Source organism: Rhinatrema bivittatum, chromosome 1 (genome assembly GCF_901001135.1).
Source record: "Rhinatrema bivittatum chromosome 1, aRhiBiv1.1, whole genome shotgun sequence".
NCBI classification, from domain to species: domain Eukaryota; kingdom Metazoa; phylum Chordata; class Amphibia; order Gymnophiona; family Rhinatrematidae; genus Rhinatrema; species Rhinatrema bivittatum.
The window spans coordinates 309,745,481-309,766,484 of NC_042615.1; the positions used below are offsets into that span (position 1 = coordinate 309,745,481).

At 46.6% G+C, this 21,004-nt stretch overlaps 1 protein-coding gene across 2 annotated transcripts in view; it reads left to right on the forward strand.

The window, feature by feature from the left end:
- Positions 1-11,055, forward strand: part of DNAJB14 (DnaJ heat shock protein family (Hsp40) member B14) — a 52,074-nt gene extending 41,019 nt beyond the window's left edge. For both annotated transcript variants that reach the window (XM_029597148.1, XM_029597141.1), the window contains exons 3-8: positions 2,179-2,324; positions 3,614-3,799; positions 5,389-5,483; positions 6,736-6,845; positions 7,358-7,530; positions 8,032-11,055. In XM_029597148.1, coding sequence (XP_029453008.1) covers positions 2,179-2,324; positions 3,614-3,799; positions 5,389-5,483; positions 6,736-6,845; positions 7,358-7,530; positions 8,032-8,156 — 835 coding nt within the window. In that variant the 3' untranslated portion in view covers positions 8,157-11,055. The remainder of the gene's footprint in view (positions 1-2,178; positions 2,325-3,613; positions 3,800-5,388; positions 5,484-6,735; positions 6,846-7,357; positions 7,531-8,031) is intronic.
- Positions 11,056-21,004: the final 9,949 nt, after the last annotated feature.

Below are 21,004 nucleotides of genomic sequence, written 5' to 3' on the forward strand. Positions count from 1 at the left end.
TGATATCTGCTGCAGGCTGTATATAATTGACAGGCGTAGAAGCTTTCCATTGTGCTGTATTAGTTTGATCTGGAATCGCGTTGAGACCAAGGCTCCTCAGTGCAATGGGCTATTTGTGGTTTGAAATGCTGCTCTTTGGGAGAGCAGACAATTCAGGCAATTGGCACAGGGTGATGGTGTTTTCCATCTGGATGGAACAGATCCCCTATGAGGAAAGGCTGAAGAGGTTAGGGCTGTTCAGCTTGGAGAAGAAACGGCTGAGGGGGGATAAGATAGAGGTGTTTAAAATCATGAGAGGTCTTGAACGAGTAGATGTGAATCTGTTATTTACACTTTCAAATAATAGAAGGACTGGGGGGGGGGGGGGGGCACTCCATGAAGTTAGCATGGGGCACATTTAAAACTAATCAGAGAAAATTCTTTTTCACTCAACGCACAATTAAGCTCTGGAATTTGTTGCCAGAGGATGTGGTTAGTGCAGTTAGTGTAGCTGGGTTCAAAAAAGGTTTGGATAAGTTCTTGGAGGAGAAGTCCATTAACTGCTATTAATCAAGCTGACTTAGGGAATAGCCACTGCTATTAATTGCATCAGTAGCATGGGATCATCTTAGTGTTTGTGTACTTGCCAGGTTCTTGTGACCTGGTTTGGCCACTGATGGAAACAGGATGCTGGGCTTGATGGACCCTTGGTCTGCCCCAGCATGGCAATTTCTTATGTTCTTAAATTGAGCTGATAATAGTGGTTGAAAGTTATTACCATCTGAAGGCTGCCTGTGTGAAATGAGTTGGTGGTTTTGATCCAGTTCCCAGCAGACAAATGTCCATGTCACTAAAAAGCACCATCACAATTTGGTACCACTTGGTGCCCTTGTTGGGAGTCTCAGAGCCTGAATTCCCTCTTCCCTCCAGAGCAGTGTTGAGATACACTGGCCCGAGCAGTGTGGGGGAAACCTGCGCTGTGATTGCTCCACTGTATCTGTTCTGTGGATAAATTGAAGACTTTTGGATTCCAGCTGTCAACTGAGCACCAGTTCATAAGCACTAGCACTTACATTCACTAGGGAAAAAAAGAAGCACGTTAGTCCTGTGGGAGTCAATTTAAAATAACGTTTGTTAGTTTTTTTTAAAGCAAGATTAGTAGCAGGAAGAAAAGCAGAAATGGGATTGTAAGACTGCAAATGTGAAGGGGGGAATACATAGAGGCTGAAGAGTGACAGCGGAGTTGGTTGGCAAATATTTGTCCTTCACTTTGCATCCAGCAGCAGAGTACCTGAAGTGTCTGGGCTCAGCATTTGTATATCCTGCCTGGAGCTCTCAACAATCTTCACTCCCACAGGGAGTCTGAGAATGCTCCAGGTTGTCCCTTTCTCGTCAGCCGCTCACTTGTGGACTGGTTTGTCGGTCCGAGCCAGGATTCCAGATGCAAGTTTTGAAATTTCTTGTTCTTTGTAATTCGGTTCTGTGTCACATGCATGGAACCCTAATGATGGAAAAGCCTGATCATAAATAAACAATGATGATGAAAGTGCGTTTGATTTTAATCCTAGAGAGATTGAAGTTCAAAAGCTTCTTAGGGTTATTTAGCTCGATAGCTGTGCAGCTGAATATCCCATCTCAGTTAGCCGGATAAGTCTATATGGCTAACTTAGATATCCAGCTATGTTTCAAATATCTACCCCAGAGTTTGGGGGGGGGGGGGGGGATGTTTGTCTTTTGTTATACCAGCAAGAGAGAGAGAAACAGAAGTGGAGTAGGGAAAAGTGGGTTTGCTGGCCAGCAAAGAAAGGAGGGAAAACGAAAACCCATAAACTGTGTTCATCTCCACATCCTTCTTTTTTTTATTTTTGAGGTAAGCAGGGATAGGGCCAGGGATAGGGCAGCTTTGACCAGACACTCAGAAGCAGAGAAAATTAAATAAAAAGTGTATATTTCCAGATGAGCACCCTTGAGCAATTAAGTGCACTTGTCAGAGAGAGCTCCAAGGAGATTCTGTTTGTCAGGATGGAAGCTGTCTGTATGATGTGCTGTGCAAATTGAGCGCAGCCCTCTTGACCCCTTATCATCTGTGTTAGGAAATGGGCTGAAACGCGTATGGGGGGGGGAGGATTGCTTTTGAAAGCATGACATGAGATGTGGGAGCTTCTAAACCCTGTTCCCGTGTTCTTTTCTGGTTCACAGCATAAAGAGGTGCAAAACGTACTACGAGGTGCTCGGGGTCAGCAAAGACGCCGGCGAAGAAGACTTGAAGAAGGCTTATCGAAAGCTGGCCTTGAAGTTTCATCCGGATAAAAACCATGCCCCCGGAGCGACGGAAGCATTCAAAAGTAAAGTCACAAACAATTTGCCAGTGTAGATAACTGAACCTCAGACTCTGCAGAGCACGTTACAGCGCCCGCCCACACTGCCGGGCTTCCAGTCCGGTTCCAGGGCCACTCTGGGGCTATGCCTTAGTGATTTTCAGTTGTCATATCTTTAAAGTACTGACCTGAAATACAAATCTTTCTGCAGTTTTCTTTTAACAACATTCGGTCCGTACTTTTAAAAGAATATGGGATATGGTTGAAATCCTTATTAAAATTGTGTGGTGGTTGGATTTGTGGGAACTTTTTTTTTTTTAATGCGGTTAACTGGGTGGGGAGGTGGGGCGAGTGCCTGCACTATCCTGCTGTTGGATAGGTATGGGTCAGGTTTGGTCACTGGGCTCGATGGACCTTGCTCTGACTTTCGTTCTTACTTTCTAATCACTGTCATACAGCAGAGACACAGAGCTCAGCCCACACTGGAGAAGGCCGGACCATGTATGGCTCCTAGATCTGGCCGGCCATTCGCTCAGTGTCACTCGCAGCTGCTCCCTGTGGGATCTGACTGATACCTCAGCCAAAGTTGCCTTTCCTTCATGTCTCCCTGAACATCAAATATTGGATTCTGTGCTTGGCGGATACCTGATGGGGGTAGATGGTTTGCAGGGCAGGGATAGTTGGCAAGGGATGCTGAGTGTGACTCTTTGGTGATGCTGAGCTAAACTGTGCCTGAAAGAGTCCCTCCGGTAATGCCAGTGAACCTCCCTCCCCCTAGAAAAAATATTTCTTCTGAATACCTTAGCAAAACAATCCCATTTCTGTCCTGCCGCCCTTATTTCTAACCTGGGTGTGCCCAGGAGTAGTTCTTTATTTTGGGTATCATTTTTTTTTTTCCAGAACTGTTGGTCGGTACCAGCTCTCTCTCTAGTTCCCGGGTGCTCTGTGACACTTCGCCACCCAGAGCCATCCACTACATTCTCAGGGAGGCCCACGTTCAGCAGGGCTAGATTTACTCGGGATGCACAGAAAGCAGTATAAAAAAAAAAAAAAAACAAACCCTTGAGCTTCAAGGCATCTTTGTATTTTGCCTCTTCATTTCAGGACCTGGATGGGATCTGAGATTTTTCTGGGTTTCCCAGTGGCTAGCGCTGTGACTTGGGCCACAGAAACCCTCCTGGGGGCTGAGGAACGGGTGGAGGGTGAACCTCTGTGTTTCTCCAGGTCCTCCTCCTCCTGAATGGAACCGATGGTGTGAATTGCAGAATTGCTCTCTTTAACAAGACCCAACCTCGTTGCACTGTCGTTGACTGCAGAGATTGGGAATGCGTACGCCGTGCTGAGCAATCCGGAGAAGCGGAAACTCTACGACCTGACCGGCAGCGAGGAGCAAGCGAGCAGCACCCAGGCTAACGGCGGCTTTGATTTCCACCGGGGATTTGAAGCGGACATCACTCCGGAGGACCTCTTCAATATGTTCTTTGGCGGAGGGTTTCCCTCAGGTATGCTGTCTAAAGCAACTGCACGCTTAGTCACCAGAGCTGGGGGCTCCTCGGTGCCGGCGGGGGTCGTTTTACACTCGGAGACATGTTTTGGATTAAGCATTCTGTGCCCCTTATCTTGGGACCAAGGGCCCGTTTTCTTTCAGTCATGGACTGTCGGGGGATGGTTTCTATAGCCATTAAAAAAGGGAGTGCAGGCAATATTTGTCCCTGAGGTTTGTGCGCAGCAGGGACTGTTACGTAGGAAGGACTTTATGGAACGGTGCCTGAAAATTCTCATTTCTCACGTCCTCCATCGTTTGCTTCACACCCTTAGTCCCTCTTGTGGCCTTCGCTCCTCCCTGTTTGCCTCTTCTGCCTTCACCTGTCTCTTTTTTTTTTCTTTTTGTCAGTCCCTTCCTGGGACTGCTGGCGGGGGTGGGGTGGGGGATATATAGATGTAGATACCTACATTATACAATTTATATCTATGTTACATAGACACACGGAGGATAACTTTGTAACTGCCCAGGTTGGTGTAAATCCCATGGATATCTTTTACCCCAGACTTTGCACTAATTTTTAAAGAAAAAGCATGCACATACTTTCCCTTTAAAAATGTATCCCAGAAAAACTTCCTGCTCACGTTTTATACTTTTAGAATTTGTGTGGGTAATCTGGGCATGATTTTGAAAATTCAAAAGTGTGCGTACCACGTGTTGGGCCTGACGGCTCCACACGTGGACCTCCTCCTGATCAGAGAGCGGGCAGAGGGATGAAGCGCCTCTGAAAATGACCTTTGTACTGGTTGTCAGGTAACACTTGTATCCTCTTTCGTTAAGAATACAGGAAAGGGCATGTTTAACTGAGAATGTAAAAAAAAAAAAGTCAAACCTGGCAAACCTTCTATTGGTTAATAATCAGCTTTTGTGGCCCCGTTTCCTCTTTGTTTTATTGATAAAAAGTGATGTGCATATAATTAGACAATGTTGAATTGAAAAATGCATTGAGGCCAATATTCAGAAAAAGCTGAGCCCCTAAACTTAGGTTCTTAAAAGTTAACTTCCTAAGTTTAGGCCTGCTGGTCCTTTTCCTAGATTTAGGCCCCTAAGTCAGGTGCCCAGTGCTGAAAATCAGTGCTAAGCTCCTAGCTTTTTTTTCCCCTTACCATAACTCTGCCCATATAGCCACTCACGTTTTCAGCCCCTTAATGTATGAGCCTAAAATTAGGCCCCCCCCACCCCCCGGCTCCACTACATTTTCAGAAGGGCCAATTTGAGAGCCTCGTTCCCCAGGTCAGGCACCTAAACTCTTTGAAACTTGACCTCTCTTGTAGTCATGGGGCTTGCAAAACACCGATGTCGTGCTTTAACCAGATATTAGAACTCGCTGGTGGCCTCCGGGATACTTCTGAGTGTAAGCTCCCTGTCCCGTTTTGAAGCTTGCTTGCAAGGTTTTTGAGCCAGTAATGCAATGGGGGGGTGAGTGGGCAAACCAAGTCCGAGAATGTCAGGCTTGGGCCCGCCGTTGCTTTTCATTCTCGTGTGTGTGTGTGTGTGTGCGCGCGCAGCAGGACTTTCTGAAACGGAGGCTGGCCTTTCTTCCCACAGGTGGCATGCATTCATTTTCGAATGGACGGGCCAGGTACAGTTACCACCATCAGCACCCTCCCAGCGGCCATGAGAGGGAAGAGGAGCGGGGAGACGTGAGTACACGGGCTCTGGAAAGGAGCTTCTGTGGGGGGGGGGGGGGGGGGAGGATGGGGCTGGCGATTTCATGTCAAGGTCTGGAAGTAAATAGGGAAATTTCTAGGAAAAATACTTTTTCATTTGAAAGTCTAACATAGAAAACTTGAAAACTGGGGATGAATTTTCCAAAAAAAAAAAAAAAAGCAGCACACCTGTGTGGACATATAGTGCATGAGTTCAGAGATTTATAGGGTGTCTTATTGCTGCAAGAGAGCCTTGCAGGTGCAGCCAAGCTGCTGCCAGCCTCCCTGCGCTCCTGCAGCTCAGTGGCTGTATTTCCTGATATCCCAGTGTTATCACTTGCCTGGTGGTAGAATTTTCTTTCTTTTTTTTTTGTGTTTATAATGAAATGTCTGAGTGCTAGAAATCACACATAATCATGTGTATGGGGAGAGTTTCGGTTCACGAAGATCTCCCGTGTTTGATGAACTGCTTACAGAGTGAAACGTTTCTTGCCTTAAGCTGCGTTTAAACTTTGCGTTCTCTTCAAGCCGGCACCTGTGCTCAAAATGAGAAACCTTTTAAGACAAAAGGTTCCGGCCTTCATTTTGTTTTGAGCAGATATCCCCATGGCCAGCTTTAATGCTCGCCCTCCTGGTACTGGAAGTTATAGAAAAAAAACCAAAAACAGCGGGGCATTGGTAGCAAAGCTTTGCTCCAGCTTGCAACAATTATTCCATGTTTGTGAATGGTGAGATCCCAGGAGTTAGAGTGGGGACAATTTCTGGCCAATAACGTTGCCCCATGTCACTATAAAAATGTGCCTGGGGGAGGAGAGAGGGTTAGATATCTTCCCCCCCCCCCCCCCCCCCCCCCCCCCCGTTTTGTAGGAAATAGATTCTAAATGAGAGGCACATAATCCATAATTTGAGGGGCTTGGTGACCTCTAGTGGTCGTGTTTGGTCCTGGAGAGACTTGGATTCTTTGCAGGTAGTGATCCCCCATATTGGACCGACAGAAATGGATATCCAAAGAGCTTCCAAGATCATAAAGGGCCCCTTCCCGGCAGCAGTATTGCCAACTGCAGAAACGAGCAGCTCATGAAAATATTTCTTTTTCAGACGTTTCTTTGCTGAAACGTTCTCCTAAAGTTATTGGGACACATACGGACTGCCCAGCAGGGCCACTCTGGTTCCACCCAGCGAAGTGCTGCTTTTCAGGGCTCAGTGAGCTGTTTTGCACATCTCCTTGCTCTCTTCTGCTCCACAGGGCGGCTTCTCCGTGTTCATCCAGCTGATGCCCATCTTTGTACTGATAGTGGTCTCTCTGCTAAGCCAGCTGATGGTGTCTAACCCACCCTACAGTTTATATCCCAGATCGTAAGTACTGTGCTTGCAATCTGTATTACAGCTGAAATGGAAAGGTTTTAGGGTTTAGAATCTTTCTTGCTTGTTCCAGTCTCTTCCTCAAAGTCTAACAGATTTTGAGGAAGAGACAGGGGCCAAAGAAAAATCTACTGCAAGTCTGTTCACTTGCCCAGTTTTGCTGCTTTTGCCCCAGGAGTTTATTTCCTGTGGTTTCGGGAAGTGCCACACAGTTTCCAGAGCAAACAGTGCCACAGGAATAAGCACCATGGGACTTTTATTTGACAATGCATAAATTTTAAGAACCTGGCAAAAGCTCTGCATGATTTTTGCATATAGGACTTTTTTTTTTCTGTTCCCAAAATTAAAATCCTTGGGGTACAGTCATGCAAACAGGCTGCTGTGGAAGCTTTCCCCATTTTGGTTATGCTAAAAATGGGGCCTGTTTGCATTTGCCACACAACTGCTGCATTTTATGTTGCAGGTTGAGTTTGAAGCGCAGTTTTGGTTTTGTTTCCTCTTGACAGCGGCACTGGCCAGACCATTAAAATGCATACGGAAAACCTTCGTGTTGCCTACTATGTCAACAAAGATTTTAAAGCGGAATACACTGGCGTGTTATTACAGAAGATAGAAAAGAGCGTTGAGGATGACTATGTGACCAATATCCGCAATAATTGCTGGAAAGAGAGACAGCAGAGTAAGTGCACTTCGTGTGTGTATGTGTTTGTGTGTGTTTACACAGAGAGAGAGAACCCTCTATATGCAGGATACATGTACCTGAGCCCAAGGTTTGACCCTGGCCCCTAGGGGTTCTTGTGCTGAATGATTTGAGATCCAACTTCCCACTTGCAAATCGCTTTACTCGAGGCCGGAGTAGCCAGATGCCCCACAAGTGCAGAGCCCTATAATGCACTGCTGTACATGGTCCCAAGATGAAAATGAATCTTTTCTTTTAAAAGTTGCCTTTGTACCTCTTGTGCCGGAGTCATTCCCAGCTTCCCCCCTTCCGCCCCAGGCCCTCCTGTGGGGGAGCGTCTGAGTCAGTCTCCTCGGGCCCGCAGTACGTATGAGGGTCGAAGAAGTAAGATTCTGCCTGCCTCGGGCGTGAGGCAGGAAGTGTAATTTTCCGCACGTGAGAAGAGAGAAATTGGGTGCCTGCAGGCACGGTCTTGATTTCTTCAAATTCATTTTATTTTAGGAACCGACTTGATCTACGCTGCAAAGGTGTATCGTGACGATCGGCTGAAAAGGAAGGCAGATGCCATGTCCATGGATAATTGCAAGGAGCTGGAGCGGCTGACCAGCCTCTATCGGGGTGGATGAGCCTTCCTCCAGCACACGGACTCTCTCTGTAAATATGTACATGGGGCTTTATTTTGTACTGTGACATGAGAAGAAATGGGGACCTGAAACTGGAGAAGGTGAACACTAAAACTGCTGTGCAGCTGTCCACAGGGACCTGAGCCTGGGAAGCATCATCCCTTTGGTTGACTCTTTTTCAGGTAGCCTGAAGGCTACAAAATGTCTTTGAACGTTTATTTCAACTGCTTGATTCCTTCAGCAGCAGGGCCTCCTCTGGAATGGCCTTCATGAAGGGAGTCGCCACCTTACTGCTTCTTGTCTAATGCGCATTTGTTATGTAAATATAGGAAGGAAAAGGCATCTTCTGTATAGAGGGACCTGTTTGTTTTCTGTTTACAAACTCAAACTAAGTGTCCCCTTGCAAGTCTGGTATCAACTGCAAGATCTAAGGCCCTCAATTCTTGGCATATCTGCATGGGAAATCATCCGGCCGCTTACAAGACAAGCGAGTGAGGGCAAATTGAATTTGCTGTTCCATTTCTAAGAATTGCTAAGCCATGAACTGTAAACACCCACAACAACCACTGGCTGAGATTTTGGTAAACCATCATTTAATTTCCCCCTAACTCCCATCCCCTCCTTTTTCTCATTTTATATCTCTTCACCCCTCCCCCTTCCCAGACAGTGCAGCCTGGCACTGTGCGTTCTTTCAATAGCCAAGGGCTTGGGGTGAATTTCCAAGCGTGAATTGCGCAGCATTGCTTTGGTACCAGCAGAGGCCCGCCACTGCGGCATTCGCCTTTCCTCCTTCCCCAGGTCCTCGGTGCGTCCCCTCTGCAGCTGGGCTGGCCCTAAAAGCTGCTGTTTGAAAACTGTGACATTGCGTATGACTGATAGATTCTGCGCCACCAAAGAATGCTGCCTTTTGAATGCCCAAATTTTATGAAGTACTGAGGTATTTTTAATATACAGTCACATGATTTTTTTTTTTTTTAATATATCTAATTGAACCCCCCACCACACTCACACGCATACAAGTGAGCGGCAGTGTACAGCCCAGTTAGGGGGGAAAAAAACCTTACTGTCAGGATATTGCAATCACACCCCTTCCCTTACTTGGTGACAGCAAAGCTAAACTGAAAACAAAGAGAATCTCCCACAAGAAATCAAGAATACACAGATTTTTCAGGATTATCCTGTTAAAACAAAACCTGTGGTTTTTTGATTATTTGGTTAGCTTTAAGAACCTCGACTTGCTGATAGCTTGCAAAACAAGCAGATGTAATAGGACTTTTGATTTATTTTGTCATATCGGTACAGTTACATCCTGAATTAAGACCACATATCTTGCTAAGTGCTACAGAAAAGGTAACTGTTCCTTACTCCTTGGATACACCAGACTGTAACTCCATAATTTGACTTGCTTATTATTTATGCTGTGATACTCCCTGCAAGGATTCTGGCCTTGTTCTCCTCCATCCTACTGCTACCAGAGTACCAGCCTACAGTTGCCGGCAGTCTTCACATTCTGGTCTTGCATCTCTACCGGCGTATTTGCCAACCAGCAAAAAGACCTAGACAAAAAAAAAAACAAACACCTTCTGAGCCACTTTTGATGCTGTTCTTCAGCTGACTAGATGTTCCTGTAAGAGCAGAATAACCTGAGGGTAGATACTAGCCACTAGGCCATATGGCCATCTCCATACCCCCAACCAAATGACTTGCACATGGACCCAGTGACCTGGATTAGGGTGTGTTCATAGACCCTCAAGAAGTTACAAGAAGTCCTGTCACATCATATCCAAAACGGTAGCATGTCCTATGCCAGCGGTTCTCAGACTTGTCATTTTTTTAGTCTAAGCAGAATCAAAGGACTACCATAAAATAGAATGGCTCCCAGCCAGAAGTTATGTGGTACATTTATTTTCAGAGATTTCACACTAGAAGTGTGATGTTATGCATTCACAGTTATTTACATAGTGCGGTCTTGTTGCTTTATGCTTTTTCTTGTAACCTTCCCTCAAGTTTTCTAAGCCCCCCCCCCCACGCGTTGAGAATCTCTTTCCTCCCCTCCTCCCCAGTAATCCTATCCATCCGGAGAAGTAGTGGGTGAGCGAGCTGGGTCCCCTTGCCCAGCATGCTCACATCATAGACCAGGCACGGTTGATTTAGGCGTCTGGTTATACGAAAGGCTCCACGGAAGACCCTAGCACTGTTCGGGCAGATGTGCATCTTGTTTTGAGGTGGCTGGGTTGAGGATCCCCTTGTCTCAATGCTAAAACTGAGTGACAGCACATTTTGCTAGTTTGTGAGAAGACCCTTGGCTTGGAGGTTTCTGGCTTGGACTAAATTTGAGGAAGATTTTAGGGAATGTTTGATTCATTGGTGGGCTCCAGCTCAGGTGGAACCTGTCTTTTTATTGGGCTACAGTGCCATGTGCCTTCGTTTCGCAGCTTCGTGGGGTGTTCTTCCCCCTCCCCCCTTCCCTTTTATTTAAAATCTTGTCCTTTTTCCCCTCCTTGCTTTTTTTTTCATAGCCATTGCAGCGACGGCCCTTGGCCAGGGGGTTTCTAAAATGTATCTGTACCATGCCACTCTACTCCAGCACGTTGGAAGGCAGCCATTAGTCAAGATACATATTACCACCAATTCATTGCCTCTTAAAGGCTGGCAAGCCCGGGTGAGAAAAGGTTAGTGCATGTTTTGTTTCTCTCCACCTCGCGGAAGTCCTGCTTCTGCTGCAGAGCAGGGCTCAGGCTGATATCGGCCTTCCAGTTGCAGCATGATGCCAGAGCCCCTGGCTGCTGCGTGGCCGACGGCAGCACATTCCTCACTCTTGCTTCTTTCTCACAGGACTAGCAGGATGGTAGTCCTCACATATGGGTGACATCATCAGGATGGAGCCCAATCACAGAACACTTTTGCCAAAGTTTCTAGAACTTTGACTGGCACCACTGAGCATGCCCAGCATGGCACCAACCCTGCATCCAGCAGGGGGTCTCCCTTCAGTCGCTTTTATTTCTGCGCAGCTTTTGCCACGCGGACTTAGGAGCTCTATCACACGTTTTTGACACCAGGTACGGAGTAGGAGGTATGGATTGCATCGCCAGAGGGTCCACCGGTCCCAGTGGAGTCTCGGCTGCCGCGCCCACGGAAGGCGGGGAATGCCTTGGTGTACCCGGCTCAGAGGAGGTTGGGGGCTCCTCAGCACGGGCCTTTTTTCTTCGGTGGCTCAATGGATTTGGAAGATGAAGCCACCGGTGCACCTTGCGTAGAGGGCACGGATTTTCGATGCCTGTGCCGATGCTTCTCTCGGTGCTCAGTTTTACCCATGGGCGGCACCGAGGAGGATGACGCAGTAGTCTTCGATGTTGACCTAGAGTCATCAGTATCCGACCAATGGTGCGACTTGGCTGGTGACAGCACCAATGACGCGAAAGCCTGAGATGGTGGGCGCTGCTTTGTATGGAATAACAAAAGCCATTTTCTCCAACCGAGCCCGGCAGCCCTTAGGGGGTCAATTGGGCGCAGTTGGTACATGAATCTACGGCATGGGTCGGGCCCAGACAAAGTACACAGACCTGGTGAGGGTCTGTGATAGACATTGTCCTAGGACAATCAGGGCACCGACAAAAACCCGTCGCCATCGTTGCCGTCAAATTTAGGCCATGCACGCTGTCTGTGCCTGTCAGGCCTATACTGGTAACCAACGGGAACCGACCGAAAAACGGGGTGAAACCTACCGTACGGACGCGGTTATCGATGGTGAAGAAGGGAGACCCCAACGGGGTGAAAACTTTTGCAAATTAGCAAAGAAATTCTTGAAGAAAAATTTCCTGTCAGGAACGTGTGATAGAGCTCCTAAGTCCGCGTGGCAAAAGCTGCGTGGGAAAAAAAAGAGACTAAGGGAGACCCTTGCTGCATACAGGGTTGGTGCCATGCTGGGCATGCTCAGTGGTGCCAGTCAAAGTTCTAGAAACTTTGACAGAAGTGTTCCGTGATTGGGCTCCATCCTGATGATGTCACCCTTATGTGAGGACTAACATCCTGCTGTCCTGTGAGAACACCTGTTCCAGGTAAGCAACTCTGCTTTATGCTCTTAGAAGAGCTCTGTTGTCAGGATGGTAGATGATGGGCAGCAGTTGGGGGTCTGTTTGTTTGTTTATTTTTTTGGACCACCCATTCCGCAGTTTGATAGCCTCGCTGCTAGGACCCCGCCACCAGGCAGGGGGAGCGCCTGGGAATGCTGGCCTGGAAGTTGGTGTGCTTTTGTTTGGTTCCCTTCCCCGTTCTTGCTCTGCCCTTTACATTTGCTATCACACTGTGCAGTGGGGTCAGCATTATGTCTAGTCTTAGTACATAGGCGCCTGTGACCTCCTGAAGGCTTTAGCGTGATTTGTGCTGAACATCGAGGCTTTACAGGCATTCACTGTTTTTTTGCATCAACTCTGGCATTATTTAGTAGGCCCTAGTAAGCAGTCGTGATCAGCTGATTGGTGTTTTTGCTCCAATCAGATATTTTCAGATCTTACCACAGTGGGTAGTTCCAATAAAACTGGATATATGCCTGTACCTGCTTTTCTAGAGTAAGTACAACAGTGAGTGAAGAAATAAGCCTAATGTGGCAGGCATTTCTGGCACTGTAAGTCTTGTTTGCGTCCCCCCCCCCCCCCCCCCCCCCCCCCCCCCCCCCCACTGTCAGCTGCTCCTTGTAGTGGGAGGGTTACAAATAAAACATGCACTGTATAAAGCACATAGTGAGCGGTGCTACCCCTACCAGCTCTGTTAAAAATGTACCTCTGGGATGTTGGCACTCACATTCTGGATGCAGTTCTGCTGCAGCTCCCCTGAATTGTATCCGATTGATTGCGTTGTGTTTGGGGCATGTCATTTATGACATCGTAGCAAGCACGGGCAGAGAGCTCTAGAGTTGTGAAATAATTTGTGTTCCACTGGTACACGTTGGAAATATTTATTTATTTAATTTTTATTTTTTTTTAACAAAGAATTCCAGACTTACTAGCAAGGAAAACACTTGGTAAGCAGTGGGTATCGTGGCTGATGTGCACTTTAAATTGTTGCACAGGACACCGTGGATGCAGTTTTGCTTTGAAATAATGGAATGTCACCCTCACACACACACACCCCCATGAAGCGCTATGGAAAAAAGAGTGAGCAAGCCTGGGATGGACTAACAGAGAAGAAATTGCCTGATGAGGCACGAGAAGGCTGTTGGCCAGGAGCAGGGTATGAAACCCTGTCTCCTCGTATCTGGCCTCCTGTGCTCATGTGAGAGATCAGTTAGAAGTTTCCTGGTTTTACATCCGTGCTGGGTTATGGTAAATGGAATTTCTGGTGTTCTGGCTGAGGATTTCCTGTTAATGCTGCAGTGCATGACTGCGATTCAGTAACAAAACACCTGCCATGTCCGAGACACCAGCTGTACTCTGCTGTGCTCGGGATTTTTTTTTTTTTTTTAACTTTGTAGTTTCCTTGTAATAAATCTGGGAAATTTTAGTCTTCAAACTATGTAATAGCATTTTACCTTATTTGTGTCAAACCAGCCTAAAATGTCCAAAAAAACCCAAAACAAAACAAAAAAAAATTCCACAGGCATCAAATGAGGATGTGGTAACATACTAAGTTGATTTGCCCCCATATCGCCATGAAGGATGATGTGGCTTCCGATGATGACCACACTGCTTGCCAAGGGGCAAACAGATGAACTGGGCTGCCTATGGCAGTCTAGAGGAGGGTTAAGAGAATGGGGGTCCTGTGCCACTGAAAACAGTTAAGCATCCTAGGCTTTGTCTATTCAGGTGACAGGAAGAAAGCTACAGCTGTTTAATAAAGTGCCTAGATCGGCATCGATCAGTCACTTTAGGAGCGCCCTGTGCCTAAGGGATATGTATAAAATAACGGGCTATTGTTACATGATAAGAGCGCTGTTAGGCACATCATGCTTGTAGGGAAGGTAATTTTCAGCAGCCTCATGTCTGGCTAAACTTTCGACCCACAGACTTTGATCAGATTTTGTTAAAGCGGATTTATGCATACAAGTCTGCTTTGAAAACTTGCGTGTGTCCCTAGTACACGCATACACACATGCACTGGGAGTTACACCTGCATATATATGTTTACAGGCATGCTTTTGAAAATTGTGTGGGTAAATGCTGTCTCTGACTGCCCCCCCAGAACACCTAATATTAGTGCAATGAATGCAGGGGAAAGTATGCGCCTAATTAATTAAATTACGTGCGTACTTTCCCCCACACAACCCCGTGGATGATTTTCCAGCTGATTTACATGCCGAAAGCAGGGTTTATGAATGTCAGTCCTTTTTGAAAATTACCTCCTGAGTTTCTAATGATTTTTCAGCATACCGACGTGTGAATGTGTCAGATGTTGTGCTACATCCTGCAGGACCTGATTCAGAAATGCTGCAGAGGTTGAAATTACCTCCTCCTCGTATGGGGGTGCGAGACAAAAGTGTACTGCTGTATGCCCTTAGAAGGGGAAAAGAACTTTGAAATGAAGAGTTTATTTTCCCTATAACTCAAGGCTTATTTTTTTTTAATTGCCAAGAGAAACCCCCCCCCCCCCCCCCGGCCTGCGTCCCTGCAGAGATCACTGGGGGCGGCCCCATCTCTCTGCAGCCTCTGCCTGATCGACTCGGGAGGGGGTCAGAACGCACTTGGAATCAAGTCCTGAAATCCTCTCTCTCTCAGTGAAATGGAATTTATTGCTGTGGGTGTATTTTAGCAGCATGCACCCTCCTGGAACCTTTCAAGCTGCCTTCTGATTCTCATCGAGGCGCTGCTTCCCCTGGCTGAAGGCACTGGGCCCTCACAGCCTACCTAGGGCAATAGTTGCTGAAGCTCTTTAATGGGTACGTTGACTGCCAAGAGGGGCACCCCCTCTTGGCAGTCAACGTACCCATTAAATAGCTAGCTTTTCTTTAAAACCTTTTCCTTTAACCGCACTTATGGATCATTGAACAATAGCGATGAGCATTCTCCTTATATTAAGGGTTACGTGAAAGTAGTAGTAATAGCTATATTTTATAAAAAGATATATATATATATATATATATATCTTATATATATATATATTTTAGCTTGTGCTTTTCTTTGCGTTGTTTCTTTGGCTTTCTAAAGCTTTTTTTTTTTTTTTTCTCATTAAAATGTATTTTTGCACTTCTGGAACAAAGCACATACGGTAATTCCTGTTGCTTTTCAGGCTGCGTGAAGCCTACATGGGTGGGGGGAGGGGGGGTCCTGATACAGCAGTTAATTTGGAGGGAGCTTTGTGAAACATCGTCAATATCAGCACCTCAAGGATGGCAGGGAAATCAGAAGGAAAGAAGAGTAGCTCAGTTAGCAACTGAATCATTAGGTTGGTTGGCTGGCAGCTTGTTTTCCGCTTGCTAATACTGCTACTTTTATAGATGGTGGACAGAGATTGGTGTCGCACGTGGTACTTTTTTTTCCAAACACCCAGCATCTCTTCACGTGCTATTCTCCCGAAGGTCACGAGATTTGTTAATACTCTTGTGTGTATGCATGCGCACTGTACAGGGTCGTCTACTGGGACCAGGGCAAAGCAAGCTTTCTGCTACCCCTGTAGGTGGGGGACAGGAGGGTGTGAGATCATCACAGACAACGGCAGAAAATCAGACAGCTGGGTCCTGGCAGCTCTTCCTTCTCTTCCATTGAGGCCACGTTCCACAGGCAGGACTCCTCCTCAAATATTCTCCCCTCACCTTGGTCGTTTTGAAGTTTTTATCAAATGTATTAGAAGAGGATTTAATTTGGGAGCCTTACAGCAAATGGATAAAAAAAAAAAGAGAATTTAACACACAAGATGGTGTCTTAACAAAATAAAATGTACCTACTTTATCTCTAGTGCATTTGAGATTTAACAGTTTTGGAAAAAAAAAACCTAGTTTTCTGATTGTAATATATATATAATGTAATATCAGACATATATAAAAATAAAATTATTTTCAGTGTGAAAATGGTCTTGGATTTATTTTTTGGCAGGTGGTTGGTTTGCAGGCTGTTATTAATCGTTACATGTGTCTGAAAATTGTGTATGTCTCATAAACAAGGACACTGAAAATCTGATTAAGGATTTTTCCAAGCCATTGAAGGACATTTTTTTTTTTTTTTTGCATGAACTTTATGATGCTTTTTCATGTTTCATAGAAAAGATGGACAATATTGCAAATCAAGATCATAAACGGTGTCTAATCGTTTTGCATGGGCAGGGTTTACTAGATTGCGCCTCCCGATTGTAGTACTCCAAAACTCTGAATTAGAGACCTGTGAGTCCTGGAACGTTCACAGTATCTTTCGTCTGTTGGTTCTCTAAAAAGGGTTTACAGCCTGCTGAGACTTTGGATAATAGATCAGCAATGTCAATATTTTTTGTCTTTGATTTTGTGAATTTGTTATTGCCATGATCCGCACTAAGCCCCTCCCAGCGGAAGCTCCCAAAAGTAGAAGTGGGGGTTTATCATTGCGAGCACCAGCTGAAGTTCTTATGCTCAACTCCTGCTAATTTTCTGGTTCTCTCCTTCGGCCTTTCAGTAAACCTCCAAGTCCTCGATGACATCCCCCTCTTCCCCAAACAATTACAGGAAAATGTAAATGTGGTTTTTTTCCCCAGAATATTTGATTCACTAAAACTGCTGACCTGGCGCAGTAGATTTCCATAAAGCTGACTCGGTCTACTTTGGTGAAATGCTTGCTTTTCAAACAGTCTGTCAGCAAGATGCCTCAAAATATCAGCTGTTTCTGAGCTTGCTTCCTCTTTAGATCTTTCTCCTACAATTACTGTTTATTTAGACTTCACATATTGTTTCTTGTATTTTTTTACACTTTTGACATAAATGAGGAATATTTTTTTTTTATTATAGCCAAACCCATTGTCCTCTTGAGTTTTTGATTTGATTAATTTTGATTTTTCATACTGTGAACAAGACTGGCAGATTAGGGAAAAATTGGTTTAGTGCTGAAAGGGTGAACTTGTCACAGGCCATATTGGTGAATAGTGTCCCCCGGGGATATGGAGTCAGCTGCCACTGAGCATGCCCTAAACAAACTCTAGGTGTTAGGGGGAGATTTTATGATGATGCACAGGGGAAGGTGAAAGTTTTCTGTACTTGCTCTATGGATTTAGATCCTAACAAACTACCTCTTTCGATTTTGCTGGGAGAAGAGGTGTCTGTTTCCTTAGTCACTATGGGGAGTAAAGTGTCTTTTCCCCTTAGCCTCAGTGGGGAGGGTGGATGTTCTATTCCAGCCTTCTAGTAGTTGGCAAGAAAAATTACAGGCCCTATTAAGAAGTGAAGGGAGAGCTCTGCAGGATGTGGCAGGGATTCTACCCCCAAGCTGGACAGCCAGCCTATTCCCCTGGCACACTGATTGGTACCATGAGGAAGGTGTTAGAGAAGTGCGTACAGCTCCATTATGATACCAGTCCATACAAGAGGTTGAGAGTATTCTCAGGAGTTGAGCCCACCCCCACCAGGAGAGGAGGAATTTGACCACTGGATGGTCTTGGCCCTTCCGATAATACAAAATTTGCAATGTACTGAGTTGGAGAAAAAGAAGAGGGTGGTAGAGATTTTACGAGCCCCTGCCCTTGATGCAGTAATGTCTCTGACCCTTTCCAAGCCTGATGCTACTGCCCAGGATTGCTTGTACATTTTAGAAGGCATGTATGGTAGTACAGAAGACAGAGGATTGCTTAATCTACTTTAGAACCTCCATGCAGAGGCCTGGGGAAAAGCTCTCTCAATATGCATCCCATCTAGAACGTGTCCTATTTAAAGCTGTAAGAAAGGGGGAAATCACGGCACAAGACATGGACAGGACTCAAATTGAAAGATAGTCGGGGGGCCTTATATTCAGTTGTGACTGTGATGAAATTGGGCTAACATAAGAGGAGGGACCCTCTTCCCTTTGCTACTATAATGAAGGGGATCAGGGAAGAGGAAAGTCGAGAAGCTATGAGGAGCTAAGTCATCCCAACAGAGAGGGACCCCAGCCCAAATTGGAAGGGAGAATAGTAGCAGAGATTAAGACCCTTCAGGATCATCCAAAAACCCCTGCCATGGCTCAGAATCCACAGGATCAAAGGAGTAGGGGAGGGCACAATGAACCCACCTCAACTCCAGAGAAGGAAAACCAGGCTAGGATCCATGAGTTGGAGTTAAGGCTGGAGGCCCTTCAGACCAGACTCAACTCTCCTACGAGGGCTGCCTCCCCATAGGGGAACAGGAGGGGGGAAGCACTATCCAGACAGTCCAGAGACAATACGCTTGCATCCAGAAGAAACACTAAGTATTCTGGTGTGTGTTACAGATGTGGGAAGCCAGGGCATTACAAGAGAGAATGTAGGTTCCCCCTAGCCATGGAAGATCCAAAGAGAGAGAACACCCGGGAGCCCTGTATGTTGATAGCGCTCAGTCACCCAAGAACTCATCCAATTGGGCGGGAGATGATATGCCAGAAGGATTAGTGGGGCCCAAAACATCTGTCCCAATCCGAATGGAAGGTGTGGCCACCCAGGCCTTATTGGAGAGTGGGTCCCAAGTCTCCCTTGTATACCGGAGCTTCTATGATGCTAGTTTGTCACACATCCCATTTCAACCATTGCAGGGACGAGCTGAGGGGTGAAAATAACCATAGTTGTCCATATGAGGGCTATATAGTGGTGACAGTGGAGTTTCCGCAACACCTTACTGGGGGAGCCCAGCAGCTAGAAGCTTTGATGCTAGTGTGTCCAGATTCCCAGTTTGGAACCTATATCCCAGTACTTTTAGGTGCCGATTCTCACATGTTTGGCCGATTTGGCACAGGCATGACAGGAGGCCACGGGCAGCCAAGACTGGCATCCCTCCCCAGATGTGTTGCTGTTACAAGTGTACTTTGTAAGGAGACAATACAGAAGTGAGGTGCTGGATTTAGTGGGGAAGATATGGCTAAGGAGCAAAACCCCTACTGAAATTCCCCCAGGAGGTGTGAAGGAGTTAAATAACCGCTTGACAGTCGATGCCACCTTTGCACACAGCACAGTGATAGTCGAGGCCCCAGTAGAGGACCGATTGCCTGCAGGGTTACTAGTGCAAAATGGTGTGCTAACTTTAAAAGGGGGACGGACACAGAAAGTGTTTGTTAGGCTGAACAATGAGTCTAACCACCCTGTCCAGTTAGCCCCAGGGATCAGAGTGGCCACAGTGAGTCAAGTGGAGGCTGGGCAGAGAGTGGAACTTAAAGGGAGGTGTACCCAGACTATTGACCCCAATGTTTTCCAGTTTGGGGACTCCCCAATTCCCCCATCTTGGAAGGCCAGACTACAACAAAAATTAGCACAACGCGCTAACATATTCTCGTAGTTTGAGTGGGATGTGGGGTGTGCAAAGAGTGTAGAACACCACATACATCTTACAGATGACACACATTCCAGGAAAGAACAAGGAGAATAGCCCCAGGTGACTTAGCTGATGTGAGAAGACATCTGGAGGAACTCAGGCAGGCAGGAATTATCATTGAATCAGATAGTCTTATGCCTCCCCCATTGTAGTTCTCAGGAAAAAGGATGGGAAGGTATGATTGTGTTGATTACCGTACCCTAAATTCCAGGACTGTATCTGACCAGTATACTATATCATGAGTTGAGGATGCCCTTGACTCTGACTGGAAATCAATTGTTCCCTGTACGTACCCGGATCAGTCCAGACTCCTGGGTTTTGCCTCCCCTCCAGCAGATGGAGATGGAGAAGTTTTAACGGACTCCGTCTTATACCCCTGAGGTGCCACCTAGAGTTTGTCAGTATTTCTCTGTCTCCAGCAGATGGTGGAGGTGCAAATCCCTTTAGTCTGGCTTAGTTAAGATTGGTTTTGTTGGTTAGCTATATAGCTCTGTGTTGTACTGTACTCATTTCTTTTTGTAAGGTATTGATTTGTTTAAAAAAAAAAAAAAAAAAGTGAAACTGGTCTTTTAAGCCTCCCAGGGGGGTTGTCAGGTCCTGTAGGACCATCCCCCCTGGTAGCAGAGGCAGAGGAGCAGAGGGTTGAGGACCCGGTAACCTGCCCTGGCTGACAACTGAGGGTGATACCGGGGAGCCCGGTTCACTCACCCCCAGAGGGGGAGGCAACACTTTTATTTTAAAAAAAACACGAAGGAGCTGACAGGATGACCGAGGTAATTTTTTCATTAATTTCCCGGCTCAGTGTCTTCTTTGTTCCCCCGCCCGCCCGCCCCCACTATTACTTCTTCAGTCTTCTCGGATTCGGGGCTCCCGGGTTATTTTTAGGCCGTTAATTATGCTACGTGGTGTGGCCTGCACGGCGTGCGGCAGCACATGCGCAGGGCTCTCTAGAGCCGGTGTTTGCTCCAACTGCCTCCCCGGGGGGAGGGTAGTGGCCGAATCTTCCCACGACAGTGGTTCCTGAGGCTCGACAGTTGGCGGCAGCCCTCGGACCTGTTCCTGCTTAGCGTGGGAACGGAGGACATATTGAAAACCTTCAGGGAACAAGAACAAGCAGCTTTGAGAGGGAATTCCCCTCCAATGCTTTCCCCACAGCCTAGGGCTTCTGGCGGGGCGGGGGGGCAATTTGCAGGCAGATCGTGAGGACTCCTCAGAGGAAGACCCTGGTGGTGCCTCGGACGGCTCTTCTTCGTCGTTCTCCGAATTTATTTTACGGCTCCACAAGGCCTTTAAAGCTCGGAAAGCAGCTAAGAAGCAGGGGAGCAAGGACTCTTGGTCAGCCCCATCGCCCTTGGAGGGGGGCAAGGGCACACCGTCTTGTCTTGTAAGTGCTCCAAGTCCCCACTGGGGATAGGGGCCACAAACTCCA